The sequence below is a fragment of the Microcaecilia unicolor genome, chromosome 10, assembly GCF_901765095.1.
Source record: "Microcaecilia unicolor chromosome 10, aMicUni1.1, whole genome shotgun sequence".
Taxonomy (NCBI): Eukaryota; Metazoa; Chordata; class Amphibia; order Gymnophiona; family Siphonopidae; genus Microcaecilia; species Microcaecilia unicolor.
This window is the reverse complement of record NC_044040.1, coordinates 28,446,763-28,462,547: the sequence shown is the minus strand read 5'-3', so window position 1 is coordinate 28,462,547 and position 15,785 is coordinate 28,446,763. Positions and strand designations below refer to the sequence as shown.

At 45.7% G+C, this 15,785-nt stretch overlaps 1 protein-coding gene across 2 annotated transcripts in view; it reads right to left on the bottom strand.

Annotated features, from left to right (window-relative positions):
• Window positions 1-15,146, bottom strand: part of GSAP (gamma-secretase activating protein) — a 120,318-nt gene extending 105,172 nt beyond the window's left edge. Inside the window, exons 1-5 of one of the 2 annotated variants that reach the window (XM_030217086.1) lie at window positions 15,116-15,146; window positions 14,774-15,064; window positions 14,572-14,601; window positions 2,373-2,449; window positions 165-221 (exon numbers count right to left, since the gene is read on the bottom strand). In XM_030217086.1, the coding sequence (XP_030072946.1) occupies window positions 165-221; window positions 2,373-2,449; window positions 14,572-14,601; window positions 14,774-14,987 (378 nt within the window). In that variant the 5' untranslated portion in view covers window positions 14,988-15,064; window positions 15,116-15,146. The remainder of the gene's footprint in view (window positions 1-164; window positions 222-2,372; window positions 2,450-14,571; window positions 14,602-14,773; window positions 15,065-15,115) is intronic. The other variant, XM_030217087.1, reaches the window with a different exon arrangement.
• Between the last annotated feature and the right edge of the window lie 639 nt (window positions 15,147-15,785).

Sequence of the window (15,785 nt, the reverse complement as noted above, 5' to 3'; positions counted from 1 at the left end):
ACAGTGCTCGCGCTTAACAACGAGAAGAAAGAACTCGAGGTGAAAAGAGTGAGCGTACTGTACTATGCTTGAATATACTTGTAAAGGCAGTGTTGCCTTACTCCAAAAATGAAAACATATTTGCAAGTCAAAGAACTGTCGTAACATTAATATCCTGTTCTTACCTCGTTACATTTCGTTTCAGGGTCATATAATCCAATATAGGTGTATCCCCGGGTTCCCTATAAGTCAAAGGCATCTACATCATTTCACAGTATACTGTTAACATTTGTATTTTGTTTTCACTTCTAAATGAAAGCATCAAGCAGCTCTATGCCTTTATTCTGCACCCAAGACTATGGTGCACCTTTTATTAAAGTTTTGCAGTTACTGCGCCATCAACATAAAGATGGATTTTGCTGCTGTGGGTCTCTCTTTTGGTGCCATGGCAATTGGGGGTCCCCATGACAATGAGTTCTTTCTCCATCACTGCTCCGTTGACAGGGCATGGCCTCCCACGGCTCACTGCTATTCCATTTTAGTCATTGCACATTAACAGAGGAACAGATAACAGAGCCGACCCTTAACAACAGAACTTTTTCCTTTTAGGACCCATTTTATAATTTCAACAATTTTATTGATGGCATCTCAATAAGTATACATACAAAATATTATGCATTGACATTCAAATATGCCAACTTTCCTCAACACGTGCTTAATACAACATATCGCCATCAAACTTTTAACATTTATCCCCCCCTTTCCCGGATTCACTTTGAAATACCTTCAATCACCATCAGTCTCTCGTCTGCCCTTTAAATCCTCCCCTTGTGCCCCCCCCCATCCCTCCCTCCTAACTCCTCCCCCCTTCCCCATTTATCTCAAAGCCCTCCCTCTTCCCTCTCCCGCATCCCATACCCTCCTACCCCCCCTAAGCTTGGGCCCAGGTAGGCCCTCCCCCCATCCTCAATGCCAACCATTACTGGAGAAGAGGTCTGAAGGGACTGCTAGGCCTCGAATCAAAGTTACAACAAATCGAGAAGCAGGCTTCGCCCGCGTGGGCTTAGTCCCTGTATGTAATGGTTTAGGGCCCGTTTTCAAAGCAAGAAACGGGCTCACCTACGGGCAGCAGACTTGTAACCTACTTATCCACAGACTTTCAAAAACTTACACGAGGCTATTTAAATTGTTACACAGCCAGCAGGCATTATCTGTATAAATAAAGGTCGAGTTAGGGGAGGGGTGGAGGCGTTGGCAGAAAAAAAATGCAGTAGTATCAGGGCCTAAATCTAAACAAACAGCATTGGTGGAGGAATTACTGAATCTATATACCCAGTGCTGCTAATTCTATGGACAGTGGTGCTGTACCTGCTATACATCGTCTTGAGTGAATCTCTTCATAAAAGGTGGTTAATAAATCCCAATAAATAAATAAATAAATAAAATTAAGTACCTGGGAATTCTCCCCCCCCCCCCCCCCCACACACAAACACCAAGTCTGCTTTGCTCATTATAGGGACAATCCTGGGCCAGAGGCCATAACACCAGGGTTCCTTCCAGAACACTGCAATCTTAGGCAGTGGTGTAGGCAAGGGTGGGCCCAGGCCCACCCACTTTGGGTTCAGGCCCACCCAGTAGCAGCACACCTATGATGTGGCTGGCAGGGATTCCCAAGCCCCACCAGCCGAAAACTTCCAACAACTGCCCCTCCTGCATACCTTGTAAATAGCAGATCTTCACCTGCAGCGAGCAGCAACTGATACTTACGGCTCGCACTGGCCCCACAGCCTTCTCTTTGATGTATTCCTGCCTATGCGGAAACAGGAAGTTGCATCAGAGGGAAGGCTTAAAAGGAATGTGGGGGAGGGGAGATGTTTGAGAGACCATATGGCATGCAGGCGAGAGAGGGAGAAACCAAATCACTTGTGGGACAGGGTGGAGTTCTGCCCACCCATCTCGAGCCCAGGCCCACCCAAAATTGGGTGTCTGGCCCTGATCTTATGCCCAAGTGTCACCCTTAATTACTGACCACAGCTCCCTCCTCCTCCCATCAGGGCTGAACATTTCTGATCTGTATTATAGTGAGAGGTGTTTGCTCACTATATTATTCGCTCTGTTTATAAGTTTCAATAAAGACTTTTTTTTTTTTAACGAGGACTGAACGTTTCCTCCGTGGACATTCTTAGCCCCTGCAAACCCAGGAAGTAGAAGACCGAATTTGCGGATTGAACTGGGGGGGGGGGGGGGGGGGGGCTTGTGCACTACAGTGACAGCACTTGCAACCTAAGCCACCAGGGTAGCCATTATCTTCATGTTTTCCCTGAACCTCTAAATAAATGAAATTCAAAAATCACAAGTGATCAGTATAAAATATGTAGCAAATAAAAATTTACCTTCCATGTGAAAATAATTTTTCCGCTTTGTTCAACATTTACTATGTGAAGAGTTTCTGAAATCTTCTCAGAAATATCTAAAACATACATTAAAAAAAACAGAAGTAAATGAATGAATACATTTTCCAATGTAACCATATATTCTGCAGTCACACACTGCCCATCAAAGCATTTTGAGCCCAAGAGAAAAATTGGCATCAGAATATCCTGCCCTGGAGAAAAGATTAACAAAGTTCTTTAATGAAATTAATTAAGTGATGATCAGGGAGGCTGTCTGAACTTTTGATGCTGTACCACACAGACAATTGATAGCTGGTATTGAGTGGAACTGAACATTGTAAAATTGCATGTAGCAATTCAAACAGCCTCCTATAAGTTTTGAAAGACTGTGGATAAGTAGGTTACAAGTCTGGAGTTGAGGAGTAGCCTAATGGTTAGTGCAGTGGGCTTTGATCCTGGTGAACTGGGTTTAAATTCCCATTGCAGCTCCATGTGACTTTCGGCAAGAAGCTTACCTCTCCATTGCCCCGGTGCAAAAAAAAAAAAAAAGGCTTAGATTGTAAGCCCACTAGGAACAGAGAAAGTACCTGCCTATAATGTGTAATGCACTGCATGTCTAGTAGCACTATAGAAATGATTAGTAGTAGTAGATTCAGCACCACACTATGAAGGGTAGTGTCACGATGGTGACTGTTTCCTTGTCTGTGCTCGCCTCGCCCTCTGGTGGCCAGAACCGGTGGCTGCTATGAACTGTCACCCGTTCCAGACTTCAGCCCAGTCCGGTCCGGATCTTCCGGGCTGCCAGACTTGCTTCTCTTGTTTGTGCCTGAACAGCACCCGTAGCTGCCTTGTGATCCCTGCAGCTGAACTTCAGCAGCTGATGGGCTGGGCTTTATTAATCACCTGGAAACTTCTGTGTTTGCCTTTGCATCGCCTAAGGTCCCTGGTATGCTCTGTGCACTTCTGCCTAGTCCAGTTTATTGTCTGAGAGTCCTACCTGTTTCTAGTCTAGTCTTTGTGTAGTTTATCTTGTACTGTATTGCTTGTTTCCCAGTCTTGTTTCTTGTTTGTATGTCTTTGTCTAGTTCTTGGTGGTCTGTGTTTCTTGTTTAGTGGCTGCCTGGCAGCTTTCAGTTCTGTCTCGTCCCAGTCTGTCTTTCCTTTCTTAGTGGCTGCTTTGCAGCTTTTAGTCCTTGCTCTCAAGCCTGTCCATTTCCTGCCTAGTGTTGTATTGTCTGTCTGTGAGTCCTAGCCCAGTAGTCTGTCTTGCTTCCCATGTATTCTCCTTTCCCCTCTGACCCTCAGTCCCTTTTCAGCCTAGTTGGTATCCAGTTCCTGCCCTGTAAGTCCTGCTGGCCGCCTGCACCCAGGGGCTCAACTCCTGGAGAAGGGCGGTCAAGTGCAGGTGAAGTCTAGCTGTTTCTGTCAGAGTTCTACCTTGTCTCTGGTGTGGGGTGGTTTTGCCTGCCAGTGCCGCTCCCCGGCAGTGGTCTAAGGGCTCACAAACCTAGTTTCTGCCTTGAAAACCTAACAGGTAGAGGAAAGTTAATGTTTTATCAGTAATATTGGAGAGACACTAAGGAAAAATGGTCCATCTCATCCAGCATCTTGTTTCCAACAGTGGCCAATCCAGGTCACAAGTACCTGGCAGGATCTCAAATAGTAAACAATTGATTTGTGTCTACTATTCCACTCAGGATTTTACAGGAGATTTATATCTGCCTCAAACAGAAAAGCCCCAACCTCCCTAGTCTTTCCTTACGCGGGTTAATCCTTCTGGTTGTCCTTCTCTCTACCTTTTCTAATTCCATTAAATCTCTTGAGATGCAGTGACCAGAACTGTATGCAATACACAAAAAATGCATTTGCACCATGGAAAGAGATATTCTAATTTTGTTTTATTCTCTATTCCTTTCCTAATAATTCTTAATATTTTGTTAGCTTTCTTTGGGTGCTGCCACACTGAGCAGATGATTTGGGTCAGTCTGGGAACCTGCCAGTATTCTCTACCTCCAGCAGATGGTTGCTGTTTGGGTTAGTGTAGTAGGATTTCTATACAACCCAGATACCACAACCTGAGGCCATGAGGTTCAGCTTCAGTGCCTTGACCATGGGATCTTAGGATTCCATCTATGGCCTTTATCCCAACTGAGCCTGTGAGAAGCCCTAATACTGGCAGTCCAACCCGTGGGACTCACTCCTAAGACTGAGTGAAGCAGTCGGCCCTGCAAGGCCACTTTCTGGAAGTGCTACGTAGGAACCTGGTGTGTGGTTTCTAGAGTTCTCCCCTTCCCCATTCCACTGGTGTTCTTGGTTTTCTATGCATGCTCATTGCCCTCCTGTACTAGATGGAGGTATAACAGAGCACAATACAGCTGACTTTGCTGGTTCTCCAGAAAATGCAGAACATTCAGAGTATGACAGAGCCATGGTTCCAATGGTCTTGGCAGCCAGCTATGTCTCCCATGCAGCATGTGGCAGCAGGTGAAAGGAGTCTGCTCCCAAAGAGGGAGCACCCCCAGAAGGACTGTGATTGCCTGGAGATGTGTTGCAGAGTGCCAATCCAGGCAGTCCAGTAATTTTAAACCAACAGTTCTTGAGGGGAAAACTGAGTGCCTGCTAAAAGTCTTGGTTTTCTTATAGATTCCCAGGCACCTTCCAAGATAGCAGATGACATGCAGCTTGGGGGGGGGGGGGGGGGAAGAGGGATTCAAGGTCTCATTCCATGAGACCAAGAAGCCTTAAAGCATTCCAAGCAGGGGCATAGCCAGACAACCCAATTTGGGGAGGGCCGAAGCCCAAAGATGGTAGGCACAAGAACCCCACCCAACAGATTTCCCTCCTCTCTCCCTCAGGTATCTCTCAACTCCACCCTGCCACCCCCCAAATACCTTTTAAAGTCTTCATTTCTTTGCCGGCAGTGAGCAGCGACTTGTACCCACTGAACATGCAAAGTTCCTTCTAATGCAACTTACAAAATTAAGGCTTTAAAAAGGTGTGGATGGGTGGAGTTGAGAGATGCTCGGAATCTTTATTTGGCAGAGCTTGGGGAGACCTGCCAGCCATAGAGATGGGCAACTGTTGGATGGGCCTGAGCTCAAAGCGAGTGGGCCTTTGTCTACCCGTGGTTACGCCAATGATTCCAGAATGGCCAAGGCCTCGCATGATGGGCTCAGGGTCCCATTCCTGCCTCAGCCTGAAAAAAGGCATAGTCCGCTGAGAACAAGGGGCTCTGTCCACTAGACACTTTTCCCTAAGGAAGGAGAAATCGCCTTGAAGGGGAGGAGTCAACATCATTTGTTATTTAGATGTGAAGAACTGTTTGCAAATTCTCAGGAGGCCTCCATCTGCATATGGTGGAAAAGCCTACAGAAGAGGTGGCCGACAGGGACCCAATTTTGGAGGATTTGTGAAAACCCAGTTTGTTTTCTCCTTCACAAAAAAACTCTTCGTAGGATGGTCCTCACAGAATGCTAGGTCCCTGAGGCAGTGCTGAAGGGTAGTAGAGTCACAAGGAAGCTCTACCTACTACCACAGACTAGGAGGCCCGAGAACTTGTCTCGACGAGCCCAGTTAAACGAGGGCTGGGCCCGTTCGAGCAGGCTCAGAAGCAGGGCAGAGAAGCGAGCAGGGGGGTGATGTCCACGGGCCATGCCGAGAGGCATAGGCGCCGTGATTGGGGAGTTCTCAAAGGAGGCTGCTGATGTAAGGAAGCGGATGAGCAGCCTATTGGTGGAAGGAAAGGGAGGGTTCGGGGCAGAGCGAGGGGATAAAGCGGTGAGCGGACTGGGTGTTGGCTGATCCTCGGAGGCAGTTTCCCACCCTCCCGCCCTCATAGCATGGGGGACGAGTGGGGGGATGCGTTTCTGGTAGACCATGTTATTCTTGTTTATTTCAGGTAATTGGCAGGAGTTGTCGCAGCGGCAAAAAACAAAGCACAACAAACCCCGAGCTACAAGAGATATGGCTCATGGGGGGGCTGAGCCAGAGTACGGAAGGCGGGTCGGGTGACCCGGGAGAAAGGTGTGGAGGTCCAGACGGAGCGGGCCCTTGTTGCTACGGCGGGGCCCGGAAGAAGATTGCCGTTTTGCTGGTATGGCGAGAGGCGGATGGGGGGGGGGGGGGGGAGTCCTGTATGACGTCAAGTCCAGGACCCATGTAGCTCGGGGGTGGGCGGGGGGAGTTATGTTTGGACAAAGTTCACTGATGTTGAATTGTTAATAAAGTAAGCTGCGGCCTAATTTTACCCAATATTGATTCTAAGAGAGTTATTGAAAGGGAGGGGAAGAATGGGTGGGGGAGGTAGGGGAGGGGGGGAATAAGGAGAACGGGTCCCGGCTCCAAGGTTTAATAGCTGGATCAATTGTCTTGCCTACCAAAGGTGGCCATGTTTGTTATGATGGTGACCGGGACCACCACCATACTGGTGGAAGGCTGATTAAGCCACAATTTCCCTAGTCGGTCCTAGAGTACCCCCTTGCCAGCAGGAGATCCACAATTAATATGCATGTGATTGATATGCATATAGTGCCTCCACTGAATGCAAATCTCTTTCATGCATATTCGTTCTGGATATCCTGAAAACCCGACTGGCAAGGGGGTACTCCTCCATTGGATGCAAATCTCATAAGTACATAAGTAATGCCATACTGGGAAAAGACCAAGGGTCCATCGAGCCCAGCATCTTGTCCACGACAGCTGCCAATCCAGGTCAAGCGCACCTGGCAAGCTTCCCAAACGTACAAACATTCTATACATGTTATTCCTGGGATTTTGGATTTTTCCAAGTCCGTTTAGTAGCGGTTTATGGATTTGTCCTTTAGGAAACCGTCCAACCCCTTTTTAAACTCTGCTAAGCTAACCGCCTTCACCACATTTTCCGGCAATGAATTCCAGAGTTTAATTACACGTTGGGTGAAGAAAAGTTTTCTCCGATTTGTTTTAAATTTACTACACTGTAGTTTAATCGCATGCCCCCTAGTCCTAGTATTTTTGGAAAGCGTGAACAGACGCTTCACATCGACCTGTTCCACTCCACTCATTATTTTATATACCTCTATCGTGTCTCCCCTCAGCCGTTTCATAAATATTCATTGTAGATATCCTGAAAACCCAACTGGACAAGGGGGTACTCCAGGACCAACTTGGCAAACACTGGTTTACGCCCTGAAAGATTCCCATGATAGAAAATGAGGAAGTTCTCCTGGAACCGGTATTTACATCTTTGGCACTGGAGGTGCATGGAGCAATCTTCAGAGGTTGCATGGCCAAATGGCTTCTCTGCTGGACCTAGCTGTTCCCAGAATCTCCAGAGACAGCATGTCTGGAATCGAGAGCAGCCTTTTTGATGGACAAGCTATATGACCTTATTGGGACCAGCCCAGTAGCCTCTGTGACGAGTCCACTGATTTGACCTCCAAGGCATGGCTAAGCAAGCACCCCTTTTCACAGTAAACTTGCCTGAATAGACTCCCTGAGCCAGTACGTCAGGCTCAGTCTCTGGCTGTCTTCAAGTCTAGGCTTAAAGCCCACCTCTTTGCTACTGCTTTCGACTCCTAACCATGACTCTCTTACTCAACACCCTCACTTATCACCCCTACCACTGCAATTTCCCCACCCCTAGCTGTCTATTTGTCTGTCCAATTTAGATTGTAAGCTCTGTTGAGCAGGGACTGTCTTTTCATGTTAATTTGTACAGCGCTGCATAAGTTTAGTAGCGCTATAGGAATGTTTAATAGTAGTAGTAGTAAACTTCCTCTTTCAGGAGCATCTCAAGAAGCTAAAGACTTGGATGAAGAAAGACTTCAAAGTCTTCCAGAAGACTAGACGTGTCTATGAGGGGCTCAGTAAGGAAGTCACATCTGAAAGAGTGGAGTCATTTTCACTCAGGTAAAAAAAAATAGTCATCTCCCTCCTTCAAGGAGAATCAGCCCAGGGATAGAAGCCGATCCTCCTCTACAAGGAGCAAAGAGTTCCAAAAAGAGCACTAACAGACCTGGGGGAAGCTGCTGCGAGTGGATCTGTGTCACTTTTAGATCAGCAGGTTCTGAAAGCAATTTGACAACCTTATGCCTTAAGAGTTTTCAGAACACCTTTCTGATCTCTTATCTGCAGAATAAGCACAAAACATTATTTGTCCTTCCTGAACCATGGTTTTGCATTTGAGATTCTGTAAAACAGAACAGGTATTCTGCTTCAAGAGCCACTTTGCATTGGCCACTCACAATGAAGAATACAATTATAAGAACCTATTCAAAATTGTTTTGCATATCAAATATGTGACCATGTGTCTTTGCAATGCTGGCCAATAGTAGCCCAGGTATCTAATCAGATAACCCTGATTTGCCTACTTCTGTAGCATAATGGTCAGGTGTAGGTCTGAAAAAAGTAAACAAATCATTAGAAACAAACAATGCAAGCAGTTTTCTCCCAAGTACTGAACAGTAACAGCACACATCAGGTACTTATTTTGTACCAGGGGCAATGGCGGGTTAAGTGACTTGCCCATAGTCACAAGGAGCTGCAGTGGGAATCAAACTCAGTTCCCCAGGATCAAAGTCCACTGCACTAACCACTAGGCTACTCCTCCACTCATTCCACCAATAAGAGCCAACCTCATCAGTGATGTCACAATGGCTTGATTGCCCAATACTTGGCTCACTTCTGATATTGTGATGTCATAAGGGAAAGGAGGAAAGGGAACTGGGACTTGATATACCACCTTTCTGAGGTTTTTGCAACTACATTCAAAGTGGTTTATGTATATTCAGGTACTTATTTTGTACCAGGGGCAATAGAGGGTTAAGTGACTTGCCCAGAGTCACAAGGAGCTGCAGTGAGAATCAAACTCAGTTCCCCAGGATTAAAGTCCACTGCACTAACCACTAGGCTACTCCTCCACTCATTCCACCAATAAGAGCCAACCTCATCAGTGATATCACAATGGCTTGATTGCCCAATACAGTTCCCCAGGATCAAAGTCCACTGCACTAACCACTAGGCTACTCCTCCACTCATTCCACCAATAAGAGCCAACCTCATCAGTGATGTCACAATGGCTTGATTGCCCAATACAGTTCCCCAGGATCAGAGTCCACTGCACTAACCACTAGGCTTCTCCACCACTAGCAACATTCCATGTGGAACCTCAAATAGTAGCAACATTCAATGTAGAATTTCAAATAGGCTGGGATTCTGGAATCTTGCTATTCTTTGGGGTTCTACATGGAATCTTGTTAATGGGACTTGATATACTGCCTTTCTGTGGTTTTTGCAACTACATTCAAAATGGTTTACATAGTATATGCAGGTACTTATTTTGTACCAGGGGTAATGGAGGGTTAAATGACTTGCCCAGAGTCACAAGGAGCTACAGTGGGAATTGAACTCAGTTCCCCAGGATCAAAGTCCACTGCACTAACCACTAGGCTACTCCTCTTGCACCAGCAAGACACAGAAGACTAGAATAAGCACACCATGGCAGTAATTATGAAAAGGTATCAACTTACCAGTGGAGGGGGGGGGGGGGGCTGAGACTGGTACTTTATTGAGAGAATAAAAAAAAAAAAAAAGCACAACGCCCAACTTTGTTATTCAAATTACTACAATGTAGCCAGCTCCTCTGAATACTGAAATGCAGGTTTGATACATTCATTTCCTCATTCTACAAACACACCTGCCTTTGTTTACTCTTCTTGAAAATAACAAATACATGTAAAGACAGAGCTAGTTTGTTAACAGTAATGACATTGCAACCTGAGATGTGTTAAAATACATAGGTGCCCTTTTACTAAAGTTTAGCATAGCGCATATGAGTTTATCTTGTTGGGCAGACTGGATGGACCATACAGGTCTTTTTCTGCCGTCACCTACTATGTTAATGGAATTAGCATGTGCTAACTCCTAAGAACCCCATTTTATACCTATGGGCTTCTGGGCAATTTGCATGCGCTGATTCCATTAATCTGTGCTAAGTTTTAGTAAAAGGACCCGACAGTTTTATTTCATGGTATCCTGGCTACTTATTTTACTTTACAACATGCAAAGTCACAAACTTCACTCCCAGACAGTATACGAATGAGAATCACTCTACACAGACACATATGATCATCTCACATAGCAACTTTCCTTACGCCATAGTTAATGCTCTCTCTCTCTTTCTTTCCTCCTCTCTCCAAAAATTCTATTCTTTTAATTTTATCTTGAAATTAAATATTATAGAGGGCTGGATTCAAAAATGGGCACCAGAAAAGATTGGCGCTAAGAATGATTCTACAAAGGGCACACGCCAATCCTTTCTAAACCCATGCCTGGAGAAGTGCTAGGATTGTGTGTGATCTGATCTGAGCAGAGAAGGGAAAAAGTTTGCGCTCAAAACACCAGCCCTCAAGAGTCCTCCACACCCTTGCATATGCCATGGATGTAGACCATTTCCAATCCTGAAGCAAGGTAGCAATGACCAAATCAGAATAATCTTTTCGTCAAAACCGAATCCTTCCAATGGCCAAGCCATAAGGCCAAAGGGGCACGGATCCTCCATGAGCAACTGACCTTGCTTTAGTAGGGCGTGTACCTGCTGAAGACAGAGATGACCCCCATCAAGAACTCGAACCAGGTCTGTGTACACGGCCTCTGCAGCCAATCCGGGGCCATGAGAATTATTTGACCTCAGTGCAATGTGATCCTTTTCAACACGCAACTTACCATGGGCAAAGGAGGGAAGACATACAGTAGATGCGTCTCCGGCCAGGGTTGCAGTAGGGCATCGATCCCCATCAAGTTTCTCACCAATGGCTGAAGAACTTGATAACGATGAAAAGGGATGCCAAAGTACCCAAGTCCAGAAGTGGAAAACCCCATCGGTCCACTATCAGCTGAAAAGCCTAGCTGGATAGGTCCCATTCTTCTGGATCCAAGGAATGCCTGCTGAGAAAGTCTACCTCAACATTCAAGGACCCAGCAATGTGAGCTGCCAACAAGCAGAGAAGAATTTTCTTCACCCAACTCATAAGGAAGGCCGCCTCCACTGCCACTGGGCAGCTGCGAGTCCACCTTGCCTGTTGATTGCATTGTCAGAGAAAACTCAGACCTGGAAAGAGTGTGAAATCACATAAGGCATTCTGCACTGCCATGAGCTCCAAGCCATTTATCAACCACAAAGACTCCTACTCCATCCAGGTGCCCTGTGCGAGATGGAACTTCTAATGAGCTCCACAACTCAACTTGATGGCATCTATTGTCACCACCTCCCATTGTGTTATCAGAAAGGGAGCGACCACCACTGCATACTCTATCTGGCAAATAGCGTCCAAGGAATATTAAGTTAGTACTTCTGTGACACCGGAGACCAGCAGCTAAGAAGAGATTCCTGCAATGGCTGCATATAAGCCCATTTCCACTGCCATTGACATAGTCCCAGACCCTGGGTCTGCCTTAACTGAGAAGATGAATCTGTTGAACCAGCTTCGACCTGTGTTCCATGAAAAAGATCCTCTCCCATGCTGTGTTGAATAGAATGCCCAGTTACTCCAGTGTCTGTGATAGATAGAGTTAGTCTGCTCTTCTCAAAATTGATAACCCAACCCATCAACTGCAGAAGATGGACAACTGTGTCCGTTGCTGCCACACTGACCGAATAGGACAATGCACAAATGAGCCAGTCATCAAGATACGGGTAAACTCAGATTTCCTGGTGGTAAAATAAGGACGCCTCGGTATACGTTCTTAAAGCCATGGTGAGACTGAAGGGCAAAGCCCTGACCTGCAAGTGTCGGCCCAGCAATGTAAAACATGGAAACCTCTGATGCAGCGGCCATATGGGTATATACAAGCACACCTCCTTGAGAATGAGGATGATGAGAAATTCTCCCACTTGAACCGAGGTTATAATTGCTCTGTCTATATGCAAAAGCGGGACATCTGAGACACTCATGATCGATGAAGATGGAACTCCTGACACTGAAGCAGAAGGCTCCTCAATGAAAAGCACCTCCAGTAACTCAGAAATAAGAGTACCGAGTGTCAGGTTCTCAAGAGTAGTGTGGAATCGTGAGCCCTTGGGCTGCTGACGAGGAGTGGCAGCAGCAGGCAAAACCCTCCAACCAGAACTGGAACAGGACTGGAATAGAAGCTGTAGGCAGGCTAGGCAGGAATAAGCAGAACCGGAATAGACTTGGCTTGGCAGGGACCAGAATCAGGATTCAGGAACTAGCATGACTGGAACAGGACTTCACCTGCGCTTGACTGCCGTTCCCTAGGGACTGAGCCCCTAGGTGCAGGCAGCCGGCAGGACTTACTGGACCGAGTGGGGAGAAACAAGCTAGACTAGAACAGGATTCAAGATACAGGGTCTCAAACAGACAGAATACAGACAAGCTTGGCTAGAACAGGATTCAAGATACAGGGTTTGTTTTGTTACATTTGTACCCCGCGCTTTCCCACTCATGGCAGGCTCAATGCGGCTTACATGGGGCAATGGAGGGTTAAGTGACTTGCCTATAGTCGCAAGGAGCTGCCTGTGCCTGAAGTGGGAATTGAACTCAGTTCCTCAGTTCCCCAGGACCAAAGTCCACCACCCTAACCACTAGGCCACTCCTCCACTGTTGCTACTATTTGAGATTCTACGTGGAATGTTGCTATTCCACTAGCAACATTCCATGTAGAATGTAGAAGTCGGCCCTTGCAGATCACCAATGTGGCCGCGCAGGCTTCTACATGGAATGTTGCTAGTGGAATAGCAACATTCCACGTAGAATCTCAAATAGTAGCAACATTCCATGTAGAATCTCCAATACTAGCAACATTCCATGTAGAATCTCCAATAGAATCTATTTTATTTTTGTTACATTTGTACCCCGCGCTTTCCCACTCATGGCAGGCTCAATGCGGCTTACATGGGGCAATGGAGGGTTAAGTGACTTGCCCAGCGTCCCAAGGAGCTGCCTGTGCCTGAAGTGGGAATCGAACTCAGTTCCTAATCTCAGACAGACAGGGATACATACACAAGGTCATGGTCGAGGTGTAGGAAGAACCCGCACGATAAAACACCTGACTAAGTGAAATTCGGTGTGAACCTTGCTGTATCAAGTGAAGTAATTGAACTGATAACACCATTTAGATTCGCTACAGAGGTTTTCTGGCCAATGATGAAGAAGTCCAGCCCCTTAAGCTTTGCTTGTATGCTAGGGGCTTCTCGAGGCCTTTCCTCTGTATAAATTCAGACATTTATATGCTCCATTTTTTAGATCTCCCTACTGTCTAGATTTTTATTGTATAATTAATGCAGATAGTCAGAAAAAAAAAAAGGAAGTTGAATGAGTCAGAAAAATGAAAGCAGTAGGATGGGAGTCAACATGCCAAAAAAAAAAAAAAGACTCCCCCCCCCCCCCCAAAAAAAAAAGAGAACTGAGTGACTGATGGATGATAAAGAAAGATAGCTGGGATCCTACACAAAGTATGGTCCTTTACTAAACCAAGCAGAAGCAGAGGATGTGAATGAGAATGGTATTCAAAAAATATAAGTATGTAGAATAAAATCAGGATGAAAACAAATGTATAATGTCCGTTCATCCTCTTCAAATAAACTGTGAGATTACAATTTGATGGCTAAAATGTTTTCTACCTACTTCTACCAGCCGAAACACTGTAAAAGAAATTATCCACTACAGCTATCATTAGCTTGTATAACTTCACAAGGTGGCTCCGTTTTCCAAGTCATTTTCCCATTCTGTATTCACAGCAATTAGTGTTTTATATACTGCATATATCTCTATTAAACTGTATCGATATTTTCATATTATCTAGGTGGTAACCAACACACCTGCAGTTTTTAAAGAAAGCTGGTCGTTACATGGCTTATTTTTATTTATCCAGTCAATACAAGGGATGAACTCGGGCAAAATAAAGTACTTCAAGTGGCCCGAAGTGACTTTATACGTCACCGGAAGAAAAACAAAACATTACCCACAGCAGCACCAGGAAAGAAGAATTTCTCCAGACTGCTTTGGAAATCGTTTCTGGAGTTGCCACTTCACACTAGCTGGAGTTTCATTAGCAACTACCTGCCAAGACCTCAGATCTCCGCCCGAGATGCCAAGCATCATCCTCAGGGGAATGGATTTTTCACTTGCACGTTTGCAACAAAGTGTTAATACGCTTAAAAGGAACTTTATTGGCAGGGACGTTTGAAAACTCCACTTACTGAGCTCACGCCCTTCACCGCCAGGAGAACCTGGAAGACAAACGCGCCTTTGTATTAAACAGTACAACCCTTTACTTTCCATTTTTTATCTCAATAAAGCCCAGTTTCAATTTCACTTTCACTGAAAATGTCTAAAAGATGGCACAAGCTGCCCGTTCGCTTCAGCCACTTTTCTACCCGCGAATAAGACAGGGAATCTCACCGTTTCCTTCGCGCAATTGGCCTCCTTCCAATGTAAGTAGGGGCAGGACGTCCCTCCGGAGATCAAAGGCAGCTTCAAACTCCAGCAACATCCCTTCCCCGGAGCACGAGCGCTCGCCCTGTAAACTGAAAGCAAATGCGAACGAACCAGCAGCTGCTGCGGGAGACAATGGGAGGAGCTCGAGGCCTGGATTCGTGGCAGTGCCGCTCCTCATTGGTGGCTGGAAATGTCACTCTGCCCAGGTGTGTTCTATAGTGCTGGGTAGGGGGCGGCACTACAAAGGGCTGCTACCTTCGATTGGTAGACCTACCACCCAGGAATGCTAAAAAAATCCTCCCGTACATTCCTTAATCTTCACTTCCCAAACTGTAAAGGTCTTAAATACAAACTAACGCATGCGTCAACCTTTTCCTACCTGAGCACACAATTCTGGAATGCACTGCCCTGCAACTTAAAAACGGTTTATGAACTAGCTAACTTCCGAATTCTACTGAAGACTCATCTCTTTAACAAAGCAAACAACAATGATCAACAAATATGAACTCCTGTGCACATATGCAGAACTGCCTCTACAATATTTGCTTGCCAAACTATTATCATGTTTTTCACTATCATGTTACCTAAGATCCTTTTGCTATTACAAAATGTATATTTTCCTATATAATTCTCATACATTCCTTAAATATTTCTTACTGTTTGCTCGTTAAAATAAAAGGGTATGGAGTCCAGGTGTGCGGATGTTATAATGCCGTTGTATCGCTCCATGGTGCGACCGCACCTGGAGTATTGTGTTCAGTACTGGTCTCCGTATCTCAAAAAAGATATAGTAGAATTGGAAAAGGTACAGCGAAGGGCGACGAAAATGATAGTGGGGATGGGACGACTTTCCTATGAAGAGAGGCTGAGAAGGCTAGGGCTTTTCAGCTTGGAGAAGAGACGGCTGAGGGGAGATATGATAGAAGTGTATAAAATAATGAGTGGAATGGATCGGGTGGATGTGAAGCGACTGTTC